The sequence below is a fragment of the Mytilus trossulus genome, chromosome 9 (assembly GCF_036588685.1).
Source record: "Mytilus trossulus isolate FHL-02 chromosome 9, PNRI_Mtr1.1.1.hap1, whole genome shotgun sequence".
Taxonomy (NCBI): domain Eukaryota; kingdom Metazoa; phylum Mollusca; class Bivalvia; order Mytilida; family Mytilidae; genus Mytilus; species Mytilus trossulus.
Window position 1 is genome coordinate 69996172 of NC_086381.1, and position 24636 is coordinate 70020807.

At 34.3% G+C, this 24636-nt stretch overlaps 2 protein-coding genes across 2 annotated transcripts; both read right to left on the reverse strand.

The window, feature by feature from the left end:
* Positions 1–18636: 18636 nt before the first annotated feature.
* LOC134684909 (uncharacterized) lies at positions 18637–22329 on the reverse strand. The gene is made up of 2 exons (XM_063544226.1): positions 19800–22329; positions 18637–19589 (listed from the first exon to the last, which is right to left on the reverse strand). Exons 1-2 carry the CDS (start codon positions 22327–22329, stop codon positions 18637–18639), a joined length of 3483 nt encoding a protein of 1160 aa, XP_063400296.1.
* Positions 22330–22615: 286 nt separating this feature from the next.
* Positions 22616–24302, reverse strand: LOC134684182 (uncharacterized). The gene is made up of 2 exons (XM_063543460.1): positions 24230–24302; positions 22616–23699 (listed from the first exon to the last, which is right to left on the reverse strand). The coding sequence occupies exon 2, from the start codon at positions 23566–23568 to the stop codon at positions 23041–23043; it is 528 nt and encodes a 175-aa protein (XP_063399530.1). The 5' UTR covers positions 23569–23699; positions 24230–24302; the 3' UTR covers positions 22616–23040.
* Between the last annotated feature and the right edge of the window lie 334 nt (positions 24303–24636).

The window sequence follows — 24636 nt, forward strand, 5'->3', positions numbered from 1 at the left end:
TAGAAAAATCTTCTCCTCTGAAACTGCTTGGCCAAATTATTTGAAACTTGGCCACAATCATCATTGGGGTATCTAGTTTAAAAATTGTGTCCGGTGACCCCGCCAACTAACCAAGATGGCCGCCATGGCTATAAATAGAACATAGGGGTAAAATGCAGTTTTTGGCTTATAACTCAAAAACCAAAGCATTTAGGGCAAATCTGACATGGGGTAATATTGTTAATCAGGTTAAGATCTATCTGCTCTGAAATTTTCAGATGAATCTGACATTCCGTTGTTTGGTTGCTGCCCCTGAATTGGTAATTTTAAGGAAATTTTGTTGTTTTTGGTTATTATCTTGAATATTATTTTAGATAGAGATAAACTGTAAACAGCAATAATGTTCAGCAAAGTAAGATCTACAAATAAGTCAACATGACCAAAATGATCAGTTGACCACTTTAGGAGTTATTGCCCTTTATAGTCAATTTTTAACCATTTTTCGTAAATCTTAGTAATCTTTTAGAAAAATCTTCTCCTCTGAAACTGCTTGGCCAAATTATTTGAAACTTGGCCACAATCATCATTGGGGTATCTAGTTTAAAAATTGTGTCCGGTGACCCCGCCAACTAACCAAGATGACCACCATGGCTATAAATAGAACATAGGGGTAAAATGCAGTTTTTGGCTTATAACTCAAAAACCAAAGCATTTAGAGCAAATCTGACATGGGATAAAATTGTTAATCAGGTGAAGATCTATCTGCCCTGAAATTTTCAGATGAATTGGACAACCTGTTTTTGGGTTGCAGCCCCTGAATTGGTAATTTTAGGGAAATTTTGCTGTTTTTGGTTATTATATTGAATATTATTATAGATATAGGTAAACTGTAAACAGCAATAATGTTCAGCAAGGTCAGATTTACAAATAAGTCAACATGACCAAAATGGTCAGTTGACCTCTTTAGGAGTTATTGCCCTTTAAAGTCAATTTTTAACCATTTTTCGTAAATTTTATATATCTTTTACTAAAATCTTCTTCTCTGAAACTGCTGTGCCAAATTGATCCAAACTTGGCCACAATCATCTTTGGGGTTTTTTGTTTAAAAAATGTGTCCGGTGACCTGGCCATCAAACCAAGATGGCTGCCACGGCTAAAAATAGAACATGGGGGTAAAATGCAGTTTTTGGCTTATAACTCAAAAACCAAATAATTGAGAGAATTGGTAATTTTAAGGACATTTTGCTGTTTTTGGTTATTATATTGAATATTATTATAGATATAGGTAAACTATAAACAGCAATAATTTTCAGCAAAGTAAGATCTACAAATATGTCAACATGAACGAAATGGTCAATTGACCCCTGTAGGAGTTATTGACCTTTGTAGTCAATTTTCAATCTGCTTCCTTTGTTTAATATTCACATAGACCAAGGTGAGCGACACAGGCTCTTTAGAGCCTCTAGTTATCTTTGCGGTCATTTTTTATTGGTAGAGGAAGAAAACCGGACCGCCCTGAGAGAACCACCATTCGAAAGGAATACTGTGACAATTTAAATTGGAATCGAACGCATCTGTCTTGTGCGGGGTTCGAACTCACCACATCACCACATCACGTGACAGGTTAGTGATACAGTAGGTGAACATCTGAGACAACATGGCCTCCGTAGCCACTCCGTAATGAAGTGAAAGTTTGGGAATAAAAACAGCATGAAACAGCATTACAAGCGGTTATTAATTACCCCCCCCCCCCTAACTTATTTCTGGAAATCATTTGATGACAGTAAATTGGTAAAAAATACACTGGCTATCAACCAATCAAAATCCCGGATTCTTACATAAGGTGTAATTAAGCCTATGACATTATTTCACGGAAATATGTAAACCGACGTGTGCTCTTTATTATAGTAGTATTATGTATGGATGATTTGGTGTTTAAAACCAGCTAATGGTGTCTATCTAATATCCAAAAAGAGTTTCTTCGCTGAGAAAGGAAACAGGTTCTTTGTGAGTCTCTTCAAAGACTGTAGTAATAGAAAGCACGGTAATGATTTTATATTCTATCTGGCTTCAACAGCAAAACATACAGTGATGATATAAAGATGCAATTGACCTTTTGCGTATATAATCGGGTCAAATTCGTATACAGTCCGTTTTTCAACCGGATTAAACACTATTTGCTACTTGACCTTTTTTTAAATCTTTTCTATTGTATATTTAAAATTGACTTTCCTTAAGATGTTCAAATATTCATTTTTCAAGAAATTGGGATTATGAAAATAATCAAATTAGTTATATTTTTACTTTCAAGTCATGAATTCCTCTTGTAAGATGCTGACCGAATAGAGCTGCATAAAATTTAATCGTTCTGATTTTATATGTGATTCTATAGTATTGTAAATGTGACATGGAATACTGGTTAATTTGCCAAATTATGATGATTAACATGCATGTAAACCCTGTTCACACAAAAAAAAAATCATTTTTTTTAGTTTGAGAAATTCATTACAAAATTTGACTTTTCAAGACCACAAATTAATTAAAGCCTTTGCTTAATTGTTTCATAAATATTAAGGATTAAGTTTGGAAGTTTGGCTGTACCTGTAGAAAACTAATCACAAGCATGCTCCTAAGAAAATTAAAAGGGTAAAAATACCCAACAACCAGAGTGGTGGACTGCTGATATGAAAAGTGCTCGATACCAAAGAGATTATTTTCATAGAATTGGAGATATAAATAATTATAAAATTTTGCGAAATAAGGTGACATTTTTTGTAGAACATGTAAAGAAAAAGTATAGTTTCAAAATGCTATTTCAAATTGTAAAGATAGTAAAACTATTTGGAAATATGTCAAAAGTTTAAATATAAAAAAATACATAATAACATCACGCATTTAGAATATAAAAATAGTGTTATTGAAAATGATGTTGATATAGCAAATATATTTAATATGCATTTCACAAATATTGCGGACGGTATAGTTGATAACAAATTATGTAATAACGATGAATGTCCAAGTTTCGATGTACTCAACATTTGTGAAAGTTACACAGGGGTTAGATGTAAAAATGTATTTAAATAAACTTGATAAGTCTAAAGCAACTGGTTTAGATGATGTCGGACCAATTATTTTGAGCATGTGAAAGTGATGTCATTGTACCAGCTTTGACATATATATTTAATCTAAGCATCAAATGTGGTAAATTTCCAAGAATTTTTAAAACTGCAAGAGTATGCCCAATTTTTAAAAGTGGCGATGTCTGTAATCATGATAATTAGAAACCAATAGCAGTTTTGCCTTAATTGTCTCTCCAAAATCATAGAACGACATAACGCTCATAGTTTGTATATATATTAAAATAGTAATGTAAATGACCTACTTTATACTAAGCAGTCAGGTTTCAGACCTAAACATTCGTGCACTACTGCACTTACTAAATGAGTAGATGAATGGTTAGCAAATATAGATAATGGAGAGATAAACGGAGTTATATTTTTAGATTTGAAGAAAGCTTTTGATCTGGTTAATCATATAATTTTATTGAAAAAACTTGAATATTATAATATTTCAAACTGTACACTAGACTGGTTTATCTCATACTTGTTTCATCGAAGTCAACAAGTTAAGGTCAATAACGTCTAAAAACCGAAAAAAACTGGTGTACCTCAAGGCTCTATCCTGTTATTTATTTTATATATCAATGATTTACCACTGAACATAGAAAATTCATTAATAGATTTATTTGCAGATGATTCTACTTTGCACAGTTAAATGCTAACCTTCAAAATGATATTTATATGATTGAAAACTGGTGTTCGCAAAATTGTAGAAACTAAATGCCAAAAAATGTAAATCAATGGTTATTGCTTCAAAACAGGGGCTTTATTCAACTGGAAACAGTTCGATATCAATATTTCAGAATAAAAAAAGTAAAAAAAGGCCAAATAAAAAACGAAGTTGAAGAGCATTGAAGACCAAAAATTTCTAAAAGTCTTGCCAAATACAGCTAAGGTAATATATTCCTGAGGTAGAAAAGCCTTAGTATTTCAAAAAGTGTAAAGTTTTGTAAACAGTTAATTTTAAATTATAACCATATCCAACACAGAATTGCTGACTTCTGACGTCATGGACATGAAAACCAATGATTTCAATCGTTTTACAAGCAAGCAAGAGGTAATTTAGATACAGTCGGGTCAAAATTAACTTGGCCAAGTCAACCATATTTACGTAACACGTCTGTATACTGTTTTGGAGGTACCGAGAAAAATGATACTGGCGTAGAGATAGACTACTTTTCAGTAACAAGCGAAAGCGCTGTAAAGGCAGTTAATTACAGGTTGTGTGTATTTCTAGTCCAGTTATATCATTATCTTCCATAGAACAGAGGTGGTTTGCAGAATTTAAGATTTAGAGTTCTTTTGTACCTTAGTTCACCTATACATGTATCTATAGTCTACTGTTTACAGTATATTTTCTGTGCCTCGCCATGAAATGCATTTTTAGCCATGGCCTTGTCAGTTTGCTTTAAATTTATGAGTTTGACTGTCCCTTTAGTGTCTTTCGTCCCTCTTCTTTAGACATACATTTTGTACATGTGTATAAGAACTTTTCCTTTTCAATATAAATAGACTATTTTTAATTATTGATTGTATACGCATATTCTATGACTCCCATAAAAAAATAGTTCACAAAGATTGACCAGTCTCTGTACTGTGTGTATAGCAAGAACATCAAGTAACATAATGGTAAATGTACATAGTAACATGTCAACTTTTTTGATGACCATACCTGCCAACTGTCAGTATTTGCAGAGTATTTCCCCCATCGAGCTCGAGGCTCCCAAATGGAAATTTTGTAAGAGCAATTTTGTCGACTTTTTAAAGAAAACAATTAATTCAACAATGGCTATAAGCTTGTTAATGCAAGAAGAAGCCAAAAACCACATTAGAATATATTTGAAGGGAATCCATGACAATCGCCCCATTAGCAAATAGCCCCACTTTTTCACTAACTCGCCCCACTTTAAAAAAAACCCTGCCCCAACCTGGATTACCAAATCGCCCCACTTGTGAACTGTGTTAAATCCCGTTAATATTACTCCTGCCAACTCGCCCCACCTAATAGAAAACGATAATATCTAGATAAATATATTATTAACCAGGAAGAATTTAGTAATGCCAACTCGCCCAACTTATGTAAAACGATGTTATCCCATTGTATATAAGTTAAATTCTGTTAATTTAAACCATTGTGGTGACGTCAGCCTATTCATTTACCGTGGATTCTTTTTCTAGAATCTACGCTTCCTAAATCCGTCGCTGAAATGGACTCACCAGATTATATTCTATTGTTTCCTTTGTGTGTCTAATTTCATTAAGGTTGAATTGACTAATTTACTGATTTCTGTTCACAAATGGAATTATTTTAAAAACTTACCTTTAATTTTTGTAATTTTTGTATGCCTTCACTGGGAATCGAACCAGTTCGCGAATTCTGTTAAATGTTACTGACTTCAACATATCGATGAAACCTCTGGGCTACCAATTGGTTACGATTTATATGTTTATTTTATATATATAAATGAATAAATGATATACATCGGTTCAACATACACACAGGTCTTGTACCTTTATATATTAATAATAGGCAAACGTACAATATAAGTTGGTAGCCACGAGGTTTCATGGTTAAGATTAATGAGGTAAAGTTTAAGTCTTGTCTGTTTAGGTTCGAATCCCTGATTCTCTTTGTTGTCAATAATCTCTGGTTTTCCAGTTTTTGTTTTTGTTTTGTATGTTATTGTGGATATTTTGTGTAATAAAAGCGAGTTTAGTCGTTTATAATCGGATAAATGTTGGCTATTCCACGTCCACTTGTTTTTCTGTCCATCTGATGAGTTAAGCCTGTTTCAACTGATTTTCATAATCCGTTCTTATGTTGTACTGTTATACCACTGTCACAGGTTAGGGGGGTTGGGATCCCACTAACATTTTTAACCCCGCCACATTCCGTATGTATGTGTCCCAAGTCAGGAGCATAGCTGTAATTCAGTGGGTTTTTTGTTCAATTTTTAGATAAATAAGCCATTAGTTTTCTCGTTTGAATTGTTTTACATTGTCATTTCGGGGCCTTTTATAGCTGACTATGCGGTATGGGCTTTGTTCATTGTTAAAGCCGCACGGTGACCTATAGTTGTTAATTTCTGTGTTATTTTGGTCTCATAATAAGAGTTGTCTCATTGACAATCATACCACATCTTCTTTTTTTTTATATTCCACATGTTTGAAATAAAAATGAATCAAAAATGAATACATTATTTTTGTCCATTATTGTTTTATAAATTAATATAATATGATTTCATCTGTTTTACTACATAATTTTACAAATGTTAATTCGCAAATTCCTATGCTAGAAAATCGTTATGTGCCTAGAATTAGGCTTCGTGTTAAAAAATTTCGGAAACACACTTATTATATGCACTATATGTATCTTTTTCCATTTTCAATTTTAATAGAAATGAGTCCGAATAGAACTTATTTTGTATAAACAGATAATATTCAGATGCCTGATAATATGAAGATCTTAAAGGGCAGACGTGTTATGTAATAATAAAATTGAGAATGGAAATGGGGAATGTGTCAAAGAGACAACAACCCGACCAAAATAAAAAAACACAACAGCAGAAGGTCACCAACAGGTCTTCAATGTAGCGAGAAATTCCCGCACCTGGAGGCGTCCTTCAGCTGGCCCCTAAACAAATATATACTAGTTCAGTGATAATGAACGCCATACTAATTTCCAAATTGTACACAAGAAACTAAAATTTAAATAATACAAGACTAACAAAGGCCAGAGGCTCCTGACTTGGGACAGGCGCAAAAATGCGGCGGGGTTAAACATGTTTGTGAGATCTCAACCCTCCCCCTATACCTCTAACCAGTGTAGAAAAGTAAAAGCATAACAATACGCACATTAAAATTCAGTTCAAGAGAAGTCCGAGTCTGATGTCAGAAGATGTAACCAAAGAAAATAAACAAAATGACAATAATACATAAATAACAACAGACTACTAGCAGTTAACTGACATGCCAGCTCCAGACTTCAATTAAACTGACTGAAAGATTATGATTTCATCATATGAACATCAGGCACAATCCTTCCCGTAAGGGGTTTAGTATCATACCATCATAACGTATTTGTATTTTTAAACATTTATTTGTGATATTTAATTGTAATGGATCGTTTGACACGATAACATGGTTATTTGAACTCACTTACAATACCTTCTAATTAAGAATAGGCGTTAATTTTGAAAAGACATTAACACAATAGTTTAAGTTATAGATACAATGGATAAGCGTTGATTCATGAAAAACAAACCATTCGCCCTCCGGGCTCATGGTTTCTTTTTCAAGAATCAACGCATATCCATTGTATCTATATCACATAACTCTTGCCAACTGGTCCCACCTAATGGAAATCGGTGAAATCTAGATAAATATATTATTAACCAGGATGAATTTAGTAATGCCAACTCGCCCCACGTATGGAAAAAGATGTTATCCCATTGAATATAAGTTCAATTCCTTATATTGCATTATGATACAATTAACAGGTTTCTTTTCAATTGTTATGCAAATAACTAAGCTTCAAATTTTACATTTATTCTTCAGTATATATCAATAATAGTAATTAAATTAATTTTCGGTTTGTTTGTATTCTGTGTAGATTAGTTTTCATTAAAGTGGTGCGAGTTTTTATTTTTAATTATATATATATATATATTAATCTAAAAATTACCGTTTTTTTATAAGTAGGGCAAGTTGGCAGGAGTAATATTAAACAGGGTTCTCGCTAAGGCGAGTCCATGAGTCCTGGACTCAACAAAATCTGTCTGGACTCACCATTTTCAAATACATCAATATTGAAATATTTTGTATAAACTGAACACAGTTACCATGACTCACCGTGGCCAAAAATGACGAGTCCCTGGACTCTCCTTCAAAAATCCTTAGTGAGAACCCTGATTTAAAATGATTTAACCAATTTCACATGTGGGGCGAGTTGGCAGGAGTAATATTAAACATGATTTAACCAATTTCACATGTGGGGTGATTTGATAAATCAGTTTGTGGTGTTTTTTTACAAAGTGGGCCGATTAGCCAGTGGGGCGACTTGTCCTGCTTCCATTTGAAGGCCCCCTTGAAGGTTTTGTATGACTATATGAACCATCTTTCACGTAAAACCCCCATGTGCATTTTGAAAAGTTGGCAGATATGTTTCTTACTCCAGGCAAAATCTACCGGTATGAATGAAAAAGAAGTTTTCAATTAAGGCTCTGTGGCCATAACAGCTGTCTCATTAGCATTTTAACCACTTCCCATATTTGCAATTAAAACAATAGAAGAAAATTATTCAACGCAAAAACAAAACTTACTTGTAAATATGAAATTCTCTTTACGGTATGAGTTTTTCTCCTTGTTTGAGATTGTACAGTAGTACCTGTAACTGCTTATACCTATTTCTTATTCACTTTTGCTTGATAAACTCACTAAATATCATATACATTGTACCACATCTCCTTATTTTTATATGCATTCCAATAACATGAACAATTGTAATTCAATTCTATATACCAAAGCAAAATGAACTGCACCACTTTCATTCACTAGTATGCATCTTTTGGCAAAATACAAGACTTTGTTCTTAGATGACACAATTAATATAATATATATTTATTGATAAAAAAATAAAATTTGGTATACAACTCTTTAACGGTATAAAAAAAAGCACAGCTGTGTCATAAATTGTGAAATTTGTGCTGAAAACATAGACATTGATGTTGAGTAATTCCATATGTGAAGCTCAACATTAGCTCGTCAGTTGGTGGTGGACAGTTATAGTTCCTTACTGCAGGCTAGGATGAATGACTTTTCAGGAAAACCAATTTCACAAATCAAAACTTTCCTCTAGCATGTCTAGATTTCTCCTACAATATTCATCCAGTTTAGTTCTTTTGTTTTAATTTGACACCGTCCTGATTTTTAATTTTGCAAACCATTCAGTCTCTTGCTTGCAAATGGTGCATGAAAATAGGATGGGTATGGCAGTAGACAAGTCTCTTTAAAGTGGGTTTGTGCCCTGAAAAAAAGTTTATAACTTAAGTTTAATTGAAACTTGTGCAACACATATACCTAAATAACTATATAACATAGAAGAGAGCATCATTCGTGTCAATGTTTTGTTCCTGTTTACATTGTCATTGATATTTTTTCAGAAAGCCTGAGGCATAGCTCATGAATTCCTGTCATTAGACATTACATCCTAAATTAACATAATTACTGCTAGAATGATTATCAGTATGATATACGTACACTATCATTGTACAGCCCAAGTCTTCAGTATATATAATTGTTGCATTCATTCACTCCTGTGTTCAGTCGTTCAAAAATTTCTAAACATCAACAAATGAACTTTAATAACAACAAGAAAACACTAGAAAAGATACGTACATACAACCCGTGTTTAAGTGTATTTGAAAGAGAAATAAATCTGGTTAAACGATGTAAAAAGGAGAAATATATCTGGTTAAACGATGTATAAAGGAGGAAAAAATGTAGATATTGCATTACGATGCGTTCTACCTAATAGCACGTGGATATGTGTTTACATATTTAGACTTGACCCAGTATGACCCGTACCTTGTAGGTCACCGCCGTCGTTTAAACACTTGACTACAGTCGTGTATAAGCTAGACAATAAAAAGCTTAAGCCTGTACTATTTGTGTGAAGTAAATGTGTTTGTTCTGTGATATAGATACAATGGATATGCGTTGATTCTTGAAAAAGAAACCATGAGCCCGGAGGGCGAATGGTTTGTTTTTCATGAATCAACGCTTATCCATTGTATCTATAACTTAAACTATTGTGTTAATGTCTTTTCAAAATTAACGCCTATTCTTAATTAGAAGGTATTGTAAGTGAGTTCAAATAACCATGTTATCGTGTCAAACGATCCATTACAATTAAATATCACAAATAAATGTTTAAAAATACAAATACGTTATGATGGTATGATTCTAAACCCCTTACGGGAAGGATTGTGCCTGATGTTCATATGATGAAATCATAATCTTTCAGTCAGTTTAATTGAAGTCTGGAGCTGGCATGTCAGTTAACTGCTAGTAGTCTGTTGTTATTTATGTATTATTGTCATTTTGTTTATTTTCTTTGGTTACATCTTCTGACATCAGACTCGGACTTCTCTTGAACTGAATTTTAATGTGCGTATTGTTATGCTTTTACTTTTCTACACTGGTTAGAGGTATAGGGGGAGGGTTGAGATCTCACAAACATGTTTAACCCCGCCGCATTTTTGCGCCTGTCCCAAGTCAGGAGCCTCTGGCCTTTGTTAGTCTTGTATTATTTAAATTTTAGTTTCTTGTGTACAATTTGGAAATTAGTATGGCGTTCATTATCACTGAACTAGTATATATTTGTTTAGGGGCCAGCTGAAGGACGCCTCCAGGTGCGGGAATTTCTCGCTACATTGAAGACCTGTTGGTGACCTTCTGCTGTTGTGTTTTTTTATTTTGGTCGGGTTGTTGTCTCTTTGACACATTCCCCATTTCCATTCTCAATTTTATTATTACATAACACGTCTGCCCTTTAAGATCTTCATATTATCAGGCATCTGAATATTATCTGTTTATACAAAATAAGTTCTATTCGGACTCATTTCTATTAAAATTGAAAATGGAAAAAGATACATATAGTGCATATAATAAGTGTGTTTCCGAAATTTTTTAACATGAAGCCTAATTCTAGGCACATAACGATTTTCTAGCATAGGAATTTGCGAATTAACATTTGTAAAATTATGTAGTAAAACAGATGAAATCATATTATATTAATTTATAAAACAATAATGGACAAAAATAATGTATTCATTTTTGATTCATTTTTATTTCAAACATGTGGAATATAAAAAAAAAGAAGATGTGGTATGATTGTCAATGAGACAACTCTTATTATGAGACCAAAATAACACAGAAATTAACAACTATAGGTCACCGTGCGGCTTTAACAATGAACAAAGCCCATACCGCATAGTCAGCTATAAAAGGCCCCGAAATGACAATGTAAAACAATTCAAACGAGAAAACTAATGGCTTATTTATCTAAAAATTGAACAAAAAACCCACTGAATTACAGCTATGCTCCTGACTTGGGACACATACATACGGAATGTGGCGGGGTTAAAAATGTTAGTGGGATCCCAACCCCCCTAACCTGTGACAGTGGTATAACAGTACAACATAAGAACGGATTATGAAAATCAGTTGAAACAGGCTTAACTCATCAGATGGACAGAAAAACAAGTGGACGTGGAATAGCCAACATTTATCCGATTATAAACGACTAAACTCGCTTTTATTACACAAAATATCCACAATAACATACAAAACAAAAACAAAAACTGGAAAACCAGAGATTATTGACAACAAAGAGAATCAGGGATTCGAACCTAAACAGACAAGACTTAAACTTTACCTCATTAATCTTAACCATGAAACCTCGTGGCTACCAACTTATATTGTACGTTTGCCTATTATTAATATATAAAGGTACAAGACCTGTGTGTATGTTGAACCGATGTATATCATTTATTCATTTATATATATAAAATAAACATATAAATCGTAACCAATTGGTAGCCCAGAGGTTTCATCGATATGTTGAAGTCAGTAACATTTAACAGAATTCGCGAACTGGTTCGATTCCCAGTGAAGGCATACAAAAATTACAAAAATTAAAGGTAAGTTTTTAAAATAATTCCATTTGTGAACAGAAATCAGTAAATTAGTCAATTCAACCTTAATGAAATTAGACACACAAAGGAAACAATAGAATATAATCTGGTGAGTCCATTTCAGCGACGGATTTAGGAAGCGTAGATTCTAGAAAAAGAATCCACGGTAAATGAATAGGCTGACGTCACCACAATGGTTTAAGTACATTTAAATTGTTTTACCTGATAGCAAGAACGTATATCTATCCGTTTCCTTCTCAATTCACTTTGTCAAATTCTTCGAGCTTCTTCAAAACATACGTATTACTGCGCCCGGAAGTGAAAAAAATATGAGAAATCCTCGTAAAATAATGCTATTTTCAATTTTGTGGAATCCATTTTGTTATATTAATTATACAAAGATAAAAAAAGTTACGATTAATTATGAATTTGCATATCATTATACGGAACGTTTATGGACTATTTTTTAAGTCGGTCATTTTGGCGGTAAATCATGTACACATACACACGTAGATTGGCTGGTACCCGATTGTAATGTTACACATCAAATATATCAAATAGCTAATACCCGGAACGTAGTACCGGGAACCAGGATAATACGTAGATAACATACATAACTAATACCGAAATTGAAAACGCTTTACGGTTTCTCGTTCATAAACCGAATCCCGCTTTGAATTATAGAAGATGCAATATTAATCATGTTCAGTCGACTTTTCATTGTTATATCAACGTCTGAACTAATTAAAGAATCTTTAGATGTCAGATAACACTTGAAATTGACCCGACCTTTTTCCACACGGAATATACAACTATTGATAGTTTGTAGTCAGGTTGACTGCTTATAATGCAAAATACACACTTATAACAAGTTCTATAAAACGAACAATACACACTGATCGTTTCTTTAGTCCCCAATGTAAATGAAAGAAACAAAAACCATATCATACCATAAAAAGAAGAGGAGAAATTCGAACATTTCCGGATCTATTTCTGGCCAAAAGACCCCCAGCATGGATTGCGTATGAAAAGATGAACCTCATGACTTAAAAGTCAGGCCTTAAAGCACTGCCTTTAAAAACAAGAAAACATGCTTCATTTTGCAGGTTAGGGATATACTTTTGACATTTGTAATATTTTGTCGTCATTGTTGTTTCTTTAAACATTATATCAATTTCAAATAAAATTCCCGAGTAGTTGAAAATATGGCTACTTAAAGTTATTGAGGTGACATATGGAATAGAACAAGTCTAGCGTTTGAAAAACACGTCTGCACATATTGAACAGGTACATGTAAAAACAGAAAGCCAGGATGTAGACTTTAATGCATGAAGACGTAGATTTCACTTACATTACAATATTTCAATGCACTTCAAGACTCATAAACCAATGAAAACGTTTTTTTTTTTTTTTTTAAAGTCTTCCACTTAACAAGCTTGAATGAGAAAGCAAAATCGTTTTTAGGACAACACATATAAAATAAATACATGATCGACTAGTAACAAATTAATTTCAAAAAACTAAATATATAAACACTTTAAAATCTCCCACCTCTATTGTGAGTGGGACCATAGAGTTGTTTTTTTTTAACAAATTTGATTCGACTTTGAAAGTACAATTTTTTGCAGAAGTGTTATTCTGACTTTCAAATATTTGAGTATTAATGTCTCTTAGGTGTTTGTTTTGTTTGTTTGGTTTGTTTCAGAAAATACAATGGAGCACTCTGTTCATGGAAAGGACAACTCCTACCAGGAGTAAATTTTCTGCCGGAAGTTTGTGAGGACAGATGTCAGGGGTGTTGGGACCTACCACTCCTTATATCTGTCTTCAAAATTAACCGGCTTTATACAACGATTACCATCTTCGGAAGCAAAGCAGGAACCAGTTCTACTTTATTTGTCTTTCCCCAGCATATTTGTTTGTAATTTAATATATACATAGTCGTAAATATCTGTTTCTCCAACATTTATCATTTATTTGTACTGTATTTATACTAATGAATATTTTTATGAATAATATGCATGTTTTACTAACAATGTGTCACTTCACTATTTTTGTTTCAGAATTTATGATTGATTGTTGGTGTTTCACGCCACTTTCATCCTTATTCGTCGCTTTATCGCCTGGAAACTGACAATCCTAGCCAATTAACAGTCAGGACTCTACTTCGTCAAAATTATCTCCCCATTACGCCAGTTCATTTCCACAATCGTAGAAACGGAAGCCATTGTAGGGATGACGCGCTACCAATTTTGCTCAAGATTGAAAATCGATAAATTTATTCACATTGCACCATTACGATCCTTATATGGCAGTTGTATTTTTAAAGACAAATGTATCATCTAGCTAATGAGCATCAGTAAAAAATCTTGTCTGCATTGATTCAATATAAAACTATTGTCTGATCGATTGTCAGGTGGAATTTTCAAAAATTCTTAAACATTTAAAATAATTCTAATTAAATATTTCGTGGAAGGGAACACTATATTTTTTTAGTGTATGAAGACTATAAACTCTAGTTATCACACACAAAAAAAATAAAATTTTTCGAAGATATGCATTTTCATCATCCAACTTGAAAGACTGTCGTCAAGAACTTTCAGTCAAAAAATAGCTCTTCTTTATATATTCTTTTTTACTGATGCTCACCTTCTCTGTTTTTGTGACTCATTAGATAGGTATTTCACTTGACCCATATATTTCAACTTATTATAGAATTAAACTGTGGGGTAACCAAAGGTTCTTAACGCCTTCAATAATAAAATAATTCTAAAAAAATAATCAGGAATAACCTTTATGTTTTGATTTATATCATTGATATACTCATAACATCAAGTTGTTTCTGATTAATTTTTCGAATAACTTCATTTAGATGTTGCGAACCTTTGGTGACCCCACAGTTTAAGTGTCTTTAACTTTGACGTCAAGTACATAGTGAGCAGTGGTCGTTACAGACAAACGTTCACATAATATGTCCCAGTCAATGAAATAATTTATGTCGTCAATCAATGGCCACAGCCACACTGTTTTGAATATGATTATAATTTAAAGAATTATATATCAGAAAATCATTTCTTAAGCAGCACCCTCATCAAATGAAAGGACATGCTTTAAATTGAATGAATTCTTAACTTGTTTACTTTTTTTCTATTTTTCTCCGCTTCGTTAGTACCCAATTTCCGGTGGCGATGATACACTGCATGTCGTCGACTTGATATCTCATTGTTCTGCTTAACTGTCTACTAGATAAATTGACAACTTATGCAAATGGTGTTTTTAAAAAAAAAGTGAAGAAAATTGCAATTTTGTTTGTTTCTATTAACTTTTAAAAATGTTGTCACTATAGTAAACAATACAGTAAACATTTATCGCCTTCTCTAACAAAGAGCTTCGATTCTTTTGTTCTATTTCAACCTGGTTTCCGACTGTTAAGATTAGAGTCGAACGTGTCCATGTTGACAGGCTAGATGAACTACTTGGACTATTCTGCTACCGATGCCCGTTTCCGAATTGCATTTGTTCATACTTTTTGTTATTAATTTTGTAACACTAACATCCCGATTTCTCAGCAATAAGTTTAATAATTATAGAAAATTGTTCATTATAAAACTCAACCGTTTAAGCCATAAGTTCAGACTGAAAAACCAAGATAAGGTGTTTAACAGAGAAAAAACAACAACATTTGATTATTTATGGTATGTAGAGGCATGGTTTTACTTATATTAATTTGTTTTTATCGTGCAGTGAATATGAGAGTGTTCATCTAATGGTGTTCCTCCAAATCTCCTGCAAGTGCCCATATAGTCCTAATTCCGAGAGCTGGTCTGTAAATCTACGGCCTTACCTTCATAGTGCCAAGAACCACAATGGTGGCAGGCACCAGCAAACTCATTGACCTTAAAAAAAAAAAGGGATACAATTGACTAGATTTATGGTAGTTTTGGTTAATTAAAAGCTTTCGATCACGCAGGAAACTTGATAGATTTTCACATTTCCATGTCTAATTATGTTCCAGTGTTATTTTCAGTCAGAACAACTTTTCAGAAAGACAACGGACCTTTATTTTCATATGTTTGATATATATCTTGCTATTTTCAAGCAACATATTAACATTTTCAAGCAACATATTAACATTTTCAAGATACATATTAACATTGTCAAGCAACATATTAACATTTTCAGGCAACATATTAACATATTCAAGCAACATATTAACGACCTTTTTGTTAAAAATCTTCTTGATGGAGTCAGGAGTGCCTACCGATGCTCTGCAAGGGCTTATTCTGACTGTTTTTCGGAGTGAGAGAAGATGATGAAATTAAATACTAGTATTGTATTGTATGAGTGTTCAACTGAACATATTCCTCAAACGTTTGTGTAACAATGGTCATGTCATTGTTTCTCAGTAATAGGCAAAATCTTTTGAGATGCGACACCAAATAAAGCAACGTCAAGACAAAACTTTGATGAAATAATATATGTTCTTAGAATTTAACTCGGAATTTTTGTTGGATGATACATTTGACTGTGCTGTTGAGTTGATGTGTCATTATATATAAATAACACATAGCCGAGAGGGAGATAGAGCAGATTGCTACCCCGAGAAACATTTGTCAACCGAGGAGGAGCCAAGGTTGACAAAGCTTTTTCGAGGTGTACCAAACTTGTTTGCCTCTTATTGCCTTTATTCATACTTACCAAGACCTTTCCTGTCCACGATTTCCTAAGTCATAAACGTATCTTAGAAGATTTGGATTTAGACAGACAGAACCACCAGGCGCTCATGTGCTGTCTGACAAGTAAACACAGCTAACCATGGTATATCTTTATTGTTAATTGTTGTACAATTGTCATATACTGAATGCGGTGAAAAGCTACAATATAAAAATAAAACAATACTGTAGAAATTTGTTACAGAAAAAATACCTTAATAAAAATAGCAACATGCTAAGAACATAATTAGATGAAAATGTCTGAATTAGCAATTTATATAGCACATAGCAAGTGTGCATTGTTCCAGTATCACATAGAAATATTAAAAGACAGTACAAATTCACAAAATTGTAACTGCATGTTTATATACCTGGTGTACCATGAAAATATCTCAAAGTAGAAAAATATGCCTTATCAGTAGAAATTACCTAAATCTACACTTTAATTACACAATTAAATGTAAATAATAAATGAAATTATTTCTAAATTTCAAATACATGTTAAAAAATATCATAATTCTCAAAAACAATCATAATATAATAACGCGGATGGCGTTCCATACATAAAAAATCTCGCAACTTGACCCTTTGACAAAATAATCTGAAAATGCCGTTATCGCGCAGCATACAAAAACTACAATTAATATGCATTAAGAACTATTTAAATGTGCACTAAAGACATGAAAAATTTACTTACATTGTGCTTGGATTAACAGATTATTACTTTTAGATGATAGAATTAAAACGTGATAGTTTCAAGGAAGTTATCGTAATTCAATAATAAAAAAATCAAATCGGAAAAAGCTTTACAAAATTCCGGAAATCGTTCCAGCATACTCCTCGCCTGATATTGAAAATTTCACCTTAAACTCAACAATATCAAAAATAAAAACAAAAAAGAAACTTGCAACGTACATATTTACAAGTGTTTATAAGACATTGATTCATATTTAGAAGACTAAACATTTTTCATTAATAATGTCAAAATATATGCAAAAATACCAAAGTTCAAAGTTCACATGTACTTTAACACTGATTATTGTTCTACAAGCAGAACCACTTCACTGATAGGACGCAAGAATGTTTTTGGGTTGCCATCTATAATCATTCTGAGTTCTACCTTTCGGACTAGTCCATCATCACTGGGCATGACTTTTGTAACAATACCCAAAGGCCAAGAATTTCGAGAGAGTTCCTTGTCACGAACGAGTTACGTCACCTAGTGAAACATTCTTTTCTATAGAAGTCCATTTCCTTCGATTTTGTAGTGTATTGAGGTATTCAACTTTCCAACGCTTCCAGAAGATTGCAGCGATATTTTGAACCCTTTTCCACTGTTTACGGAGAAGATCCTTTTTGTCAACAGTTTCAAAATCTATGATGTTAGATTGCAATACAATAGATTTCTGAGTGAGTAATGTCAACGGTGAAAGAATAAATGGATTGTTAGGATCTGCTGATGTTTCGACAAGTGGTCTAGAGTTTATGATATAACTAGCCTCGGCTAAGAATGTTGTGAGTACTTCATGAGTCAAACTACGAGATCCATATTCAAGCAGCATGGCATCCAAAATACGACGAGTCACACCAATCATCCTTTCCCACACTCCTCCCATGTGTGAAGAGTGTGGTGAATTGAAGATCCATGAAATTCCATGTTTTTGTACGAAATTCTTGATCGGTCCATTTTCCACTTCTATGACATTTATATTCATTTCATTCACGGTACCTACAAAATTTGTGCCTCTATCTGAACGAAATATTCTGACGGGACCACGTATTGCTTGAAATCTGAGTAACGCATTAATGAATGATGAAGCTGACATCTCCTCCACGACTTCGATGTGGACGGCTCGTGTTACAAGACATGTGAAGAGAGCAGCCCATCGTTTACTGTTTGCTGCACCGCCTCTGGTTTTCCTTGTTAACACCTCCCACGGACCAAACATATCAACGCCGACAGACGAAAAAGGTGGTTGTTCAGGCTCAATGCGATCAACAGGTAAGTTTGACATTTTTTGACATTGGAATTCTTTCCTGAGTTTTCTGCAAGTAACACACTTGTGCAGAATGGATGAAACAAGTCTTTTGCAACCTACTACCCAGTATCCTGCTGAACGAATTCGGCCTTCAGTAAAATGGCGTCGATCCCTGATGTTTCACATCTTCATGGTATTTACGGACGATACGAGTTGTAACATGATGTTTTGCAGGTAAGATGATAGGATTCTTGAAGGAAAAATCAAATTTAATATGTTTCAAGCGTCCACCTACACGTAGGAGCCCATCATTGCCGATAAATGGATCCAGTTGTACGATAGAACTGTGTTTGTTTAGAGGCTTTGAGTCACGAATATCATTTAATTCACTTTCATAAAATTGCTGCTGTACCTCTCTTAGAACAAGCTGCTCTGTGTTGTGCAGCAGTTCAACATTGTCCATGTTCTTTGAGCCATCTGATCGCTTCAAATTTAAATGACGCCGAATGAATTTTCGAACTGTAGCTAAGGCAAAATTCAATCTATTCCAATCAGAGAATTTCTCAAATACACTGTTGCCAAGACCATTCGGTTTAACATTCTCAATATCAACTTTGTTCGAACGGATTTCCACATCAACATCTGGCTGAATGAGTGAGAAGTCGGAATCTTTATCCAAAGATACATTAGGTGCTTCGATTCTGCTTGGCCCATGTAGCCAGAGACTATTCTGTAAGTCTGCGGGATGAATACCTCTAGTTCCTATATCTGCAGGGTTCTTTTCAGAACGAACATAGAGCCATTGAGTAGGTTCGCTATAACTTCTGATCCTTGCAACACGGTTGGCTACGTAAACAAAAAAGCGTCTCTTTTCATTGTTAATATAGCCTAAGACTACTCGACTATCACTGAAATATTTGATGTTATCAATATTGATCTGCAAGTGATCCACTGCAATCTGAGCAATTTCAACCCCTAGCACTGCAGAACAGAGTTCTAGTCTTGGAATGGTGGTACATTTCGCTGGAGCAACCTTGGCTTTACCTAGCACGAATCCAGTAGAAGTAGAATCATCCGAATAACTAACATGAAGGTAACACACAGCTGCAATGGCAAGTTCTGACGCATCACAGTAAATAAATAGTTCCTTGTTTACAGCATTGCTAAGATTTGGCACGATAATACGGGGTATGCGCAAATCCTATAAGTCAGGTAAGTTTTGACTCCATTTATTCCATTCAGTCAACAAATGTTCAGGCAATGGATCATCCCAATCAAATGTTGAAGACACTATTTTTCGAAGTATGATTTTGCCTTGCACAGTTATTGGGGAGATAAATCCCATTGGGTCGTAAAGACTATTAACAACTGAGAGTATGCCTCTACGCGTTGCTGATTTAGTTTCATTAGAGATGCTGAATTTAAAGGTATCGGATCCTAAATCCCACAGCAGACCTAGGCTACGCTGAGTAGGTGAGTCTTTCTCAAAGTCCATATCCACGAGTCCCTTTGCTAAGTCTCCGGGTTCCAACGCATTCATAACAACTTTGCTATTGGACGCAAATTTATGAAGTCGCAGATTTCCATGCATTTTCATGGCTTCTTGGGTTTTTAGAATCAAGTCTATAGCATCTTGGCTTGACGGGCAAGACTTCAAGCCATCATCAACATAGAAATCATTGTTTATAAAATTCTTCACATCGTCACCATGAGATTCAGTGGCTAATTCTCCTATTCGACGTAATCCATACATAGCTATTGAGGGCGAAGGTCGATTCCCAAAGACATGTACACGCATACGGTAAGTAACAAGTGGGTTTTCAATCACATTATCTTTGTGCCATAGAAATCTGAGGAAATCTCTATGTTCTTCCTGTACCAGGAACGAATGGAACATTTGCTGGATATCAGCGACTACTCCTACCATCTCTTTTCTAAATCGAATAAGTATTCCGAGAAGACTGTTGATGAGATCAGGACCTTGAAGCAGCTGGTCATTCAGTGAAACATTGTTGAATTTTGCAGATGCGTCAAAGACGCCGCGAATTTGCTCTGGCTTGCGAGGGTGATATACCCCGAATAATGGAAGGTACCAACGTTCTCTATCAGGAGGTAGATACGGGGCAATTTCAGCATGGTGATTGTCAATAATTTTCTGCATGAATTCGAGTAGATGCTGCTTCTTTGTTTCATTCCTATGCAGTGAAGCATCCAGAGATCTGGCACGATTAAGCGCAAGCAGATAATTGTCTGGCATAGTATTATGTGGTGAACCAAAAGATAAAGGCGCTACCCATTTACCATCAAAGTCTAGGCGAAATTCTTTGTCCATTATGTCTAGAAATTTACGATCTTCAATTGACAGTCCGGGCTTATTGTCGTGACTAGTTGTTTCGAAAATGTTATATTTTGTCAATTGGGGTTGTTCACTTCTGATGAATGTTTTTCGAACGTTAATATTTTGTTCACATGGTTTCAAACTCGTAGGGCGCCCATTATCTATGATGAAATTCTGATCACACTCCGCTGATGAAGGACAATGTTGTCCAAAGAGACAAACATCACCAATGATAGTCCAGCCTAGTGGTGAACGTTGTGCAAAAGGTGACCGTGGAGGTCCTAACTTTTGTTCAAGAACGTGGTGAGCACTTGAAAGGTCACGGCCTATCAGTAACATTATTTTCATAGAAGCGTCGCGTTTATGTAATTGATGAGCAATGTCATGCAAGTGTGGGTAATGGCGAGCAACATCCGGTGTCGGAATTTCAGTTTGATTGTCTGGAATATTGTCACATTCTATAACAGGTGGTAATTTCATTTGCAGATTGTTACTGACGCTTTCAACTACCAGTCCTCCTACAATCCGTCCACTACTTGTCGACCTTCCGGCACATGATTCCATCTTGTATTCGATTGTTTCAGATTCAACAGATAAGCTATCAAACAAACAAGTTTTTCCTAGAGTCCTATTGCTTTGGTCATCAAACATTGCATATGCGAGTACAGCTTTGTCCGATTGTCCTTCCGGAAATATTCGCACTGGAAGAATTTTTGCGCATGATTTGCCTGTAAAGCTGGGAATACCACAAATCTCGGTACAACGAGAGCTTACTTCTGCTGGTGTTATCTCGCCATGCTTTGGTGCAGCATTACCAGTTCTTTGATTTGAGTTATTGTTAATTTCTGCATTATTATTGTTAAAGTCTATATGAAGAGCAGTGCAATGAGTTGACGCTTTGCATATGTCACATTGTATCTGAGCCCGACAACGGTTTGCAAAATGGTCTGAAGTATCGCAACAACGTAAACAAATGTTATGACTTCGAAGCAGAGTCTTTCTGTTTTCTAAACTTTTGCTCCGGAAAGCTTTACACTCATTAATGGTGTGTTTGGCTCCAATGTGAATCAAACAGGCATGTGTTGAGTTTGAGTTTGACTTTGTTACAGGAGTAGAATTTACCTCCATCTTATTTGCCGTTATAAGATGCTGATCTTTTTGTTTGTACATAGTGTTTTGTGGTTTATTGTAACTTGGTTTTCTTGTTGACTGATTCATAGGTGTTTCAAAAAGGAGACTTGGGTCATTTCGAATAACACTTATTTCACCAATGAATTTTAAGAACTCGCTAAAAGGCGGGAAAATCACTTGGTTCTGCTTCTTATAATTCACCACTCGTGTGATCCATTTATCTTGAATAAACTTTGGCAGTTTTTGAACTATTGGTCTAATGCCTAGTGAGGAGTCTAAGTATGAAAATATCACACTATATTCTCGGAGTGTTTTCAAAGCCTGAATTTCATTTAGCAAATCGTGTAGGTCATAAAGAACTTTACGGTCAATCATATTTGGCAAATTTGAAAGTTTGGTCTAGTCTATTCCAAATATTGGTTAAACACAAGTCTGGACTGTCGGCACATGAAGCCCTGGTGCTCATGATAAGACGATAAGCATCGGAATCCTTTTTTACACAATTTGTCAACAGAGTGATTTCTTCTAATGCAGAACATTGAATGTCAGCAGCCATAACTTTGAATTGTTTTTTCCACACGATGTAACGGTCTGGCTTGTCGTCAAATCTTTGTTGTCGAAAGCTTTCTAACAATAAGTTTTTCTTAATAAGAAACGTTGATGTAAATTGTGTTTCTGCAGTAGCGCTATTGTGTGAAGCTGAGATTAAAGTGGTTGGCCCTTGGACTGGCATTGTTGGTTTTGCAGTAGTTGTTTGTTTAGGAATAGTGTGAACAATGTTCTGTACTATTGGTGTAGAAGCAGTAATATCTTTTTGAAAATAGTCTGGCGTGACTGCAGGTAAAAACAATTTTGCTTCAGCTGATAGAGGTTTGTCGTGTGGAGAAGTAGAGCCCAATCCATCTAGATAGTTTAAAGTTCTTTCGAACGCACCAATTTCCTCTTTAGGTAAGATTTCAGACCCATCATGTTCAGATCCGCCTTGAGAATGTATCTCTAGATAAGTTGCTTCTACATCAGCCGCTGCTGCATTTTTTTGTTGTTCAAGAATTTCTAGCTGTAAGGATTTTTCAAATTGTTCTTTTTTCAATGCCACTTCTCTTTCAACATATTTGAGCTATATTTTTCAGATTCTGCTTTGGCTCTTAGCCCAACTGTACGACTCCCAGATGCTGACGAACGAGTTCTGTCTGATCTTTGTGACGTGTGCGATTTAACTGATTTTGTTTCAACGGATTCCTTTGCAAACTGAATTTTGTCCATTAATATACTGTATTTGTTTTTAACATCAGTCATTATCACCCAGTATGATTCCAATTCGTTTTGGGCTTCTGAATCTCTTGAACGTGACAGAAAATCAATGTACTCATTTGCATTTTTGTCATATCTTTTGTACACAGTGTCTAAATCTGTTTCTGCACTTTGTAATGCTGACAAAGACTTTGGTAGTGTATTAAGATTGTTCATACAATTTGATAACATGAAACCTGACACTTTTGCCCTTTTTATGTGAGTGTCCTTTTGTTCCTGGTGGAACAGAGTTCCCTTTTCAGTCATCTGACTAGTTCGTTGATCTGTGTCTCCTTCATAACTGTCTGTAAACATGGCGGACATGTACCAGTGTGTTGTAAGGATCCTTCAAGTAATCTTTTCACTGTGCTGTCTCATAAGTAAACACAGCTAACCATGGTATATCTTTATTGTTAATTGTTGTACAATTGTCATATACTGAATGCGGTGAAAAGCTACAATATAAAAATAAAACAATACTGTAGAAATTTGTTACAGAAAAAATACCTTAATAAAAATAGCAACATGCTAAGAACATAATTAGATGAAAATGTCTGAATTAGCAATTTATATAGCACATAGCAAGTGTGCATTGTTCCAGTATCACATAGAAATATTAAAAGACAGTACAAATTCACAAAATTGTAACTGCATGTTTATATACCTGGTGTACCATGAAAATATCTCAAAGTAGAAAAATATGCCTTATCAGTAGAAATTACCTAAATCTACACTTTAATTACACAATTAAATGTAAATAATAAATGAAATTATTTCTAAATTTCAAATACATGTTAAAAAATATCATAATTCTCAAAAACAATCATAATAACGCGGATGGCGTTCCATACATAAAAAATCTCGCAACTTGACCCTTTGACAAAATAATCTGAAAATGCCGTTATCGCGCAGCATACAAAAACTACAATTAATATGCATTAAGAACTATTTAAATGTGCACTAAAGACATGAAAAATTTACTTACATTGTGCTTGGATTAACAGATTATTACTTTTAGATGATAGAATTAAAACGTGATAGTTTCAAGGAAGTTATCGTAATTCAATAATAAAATAATCAAATCGGAAAAAGCTTTACAAAATTCCGGAAATCGTTCCAGCATAGCTCCACTAGGGCATTCCGAACAAGTATATCTATACCAAAAAAAACCAAGATTCCAGAATCCTTTCATGATTTTTTTCTGCAAATTTTAAAACAAATACAATTAACGAACAGAACATAAAAATATTGATACTAATAGTAAGAACCCATATATGATATGTGACGGACGATTGCCAATAGTGTGGAAGGAGATATTTACCGTTCTGGAGCACCTAAGTTCATTCTTTGTAGGGATTGGTATGGCTCGATCTTCAGCTTTATCTATGTTTT

Coding starts and splice junctions, on each gene's coding strand:
- LOC134684909 (XM_063544226.1), bottom strand. CDS start 22,329: ATGATTGACCGTAAAGTTCTTTATGACCTACACGATTTGCTAAATGAA. Junction 19,590..19,799: donor CTCCCCAATAACTGTGCAAG/GCAAAATCATAC, acceptor TTGCCATTGCAG/CTGTGTGTTACCTTCATGTT.
- LOC134684182 (XM_063543460.1), bottom strand. CDS start 23,568: ATGTCCGCCATGTTTACAGACAGTTATGAAGGAGACACAGATCAACGA.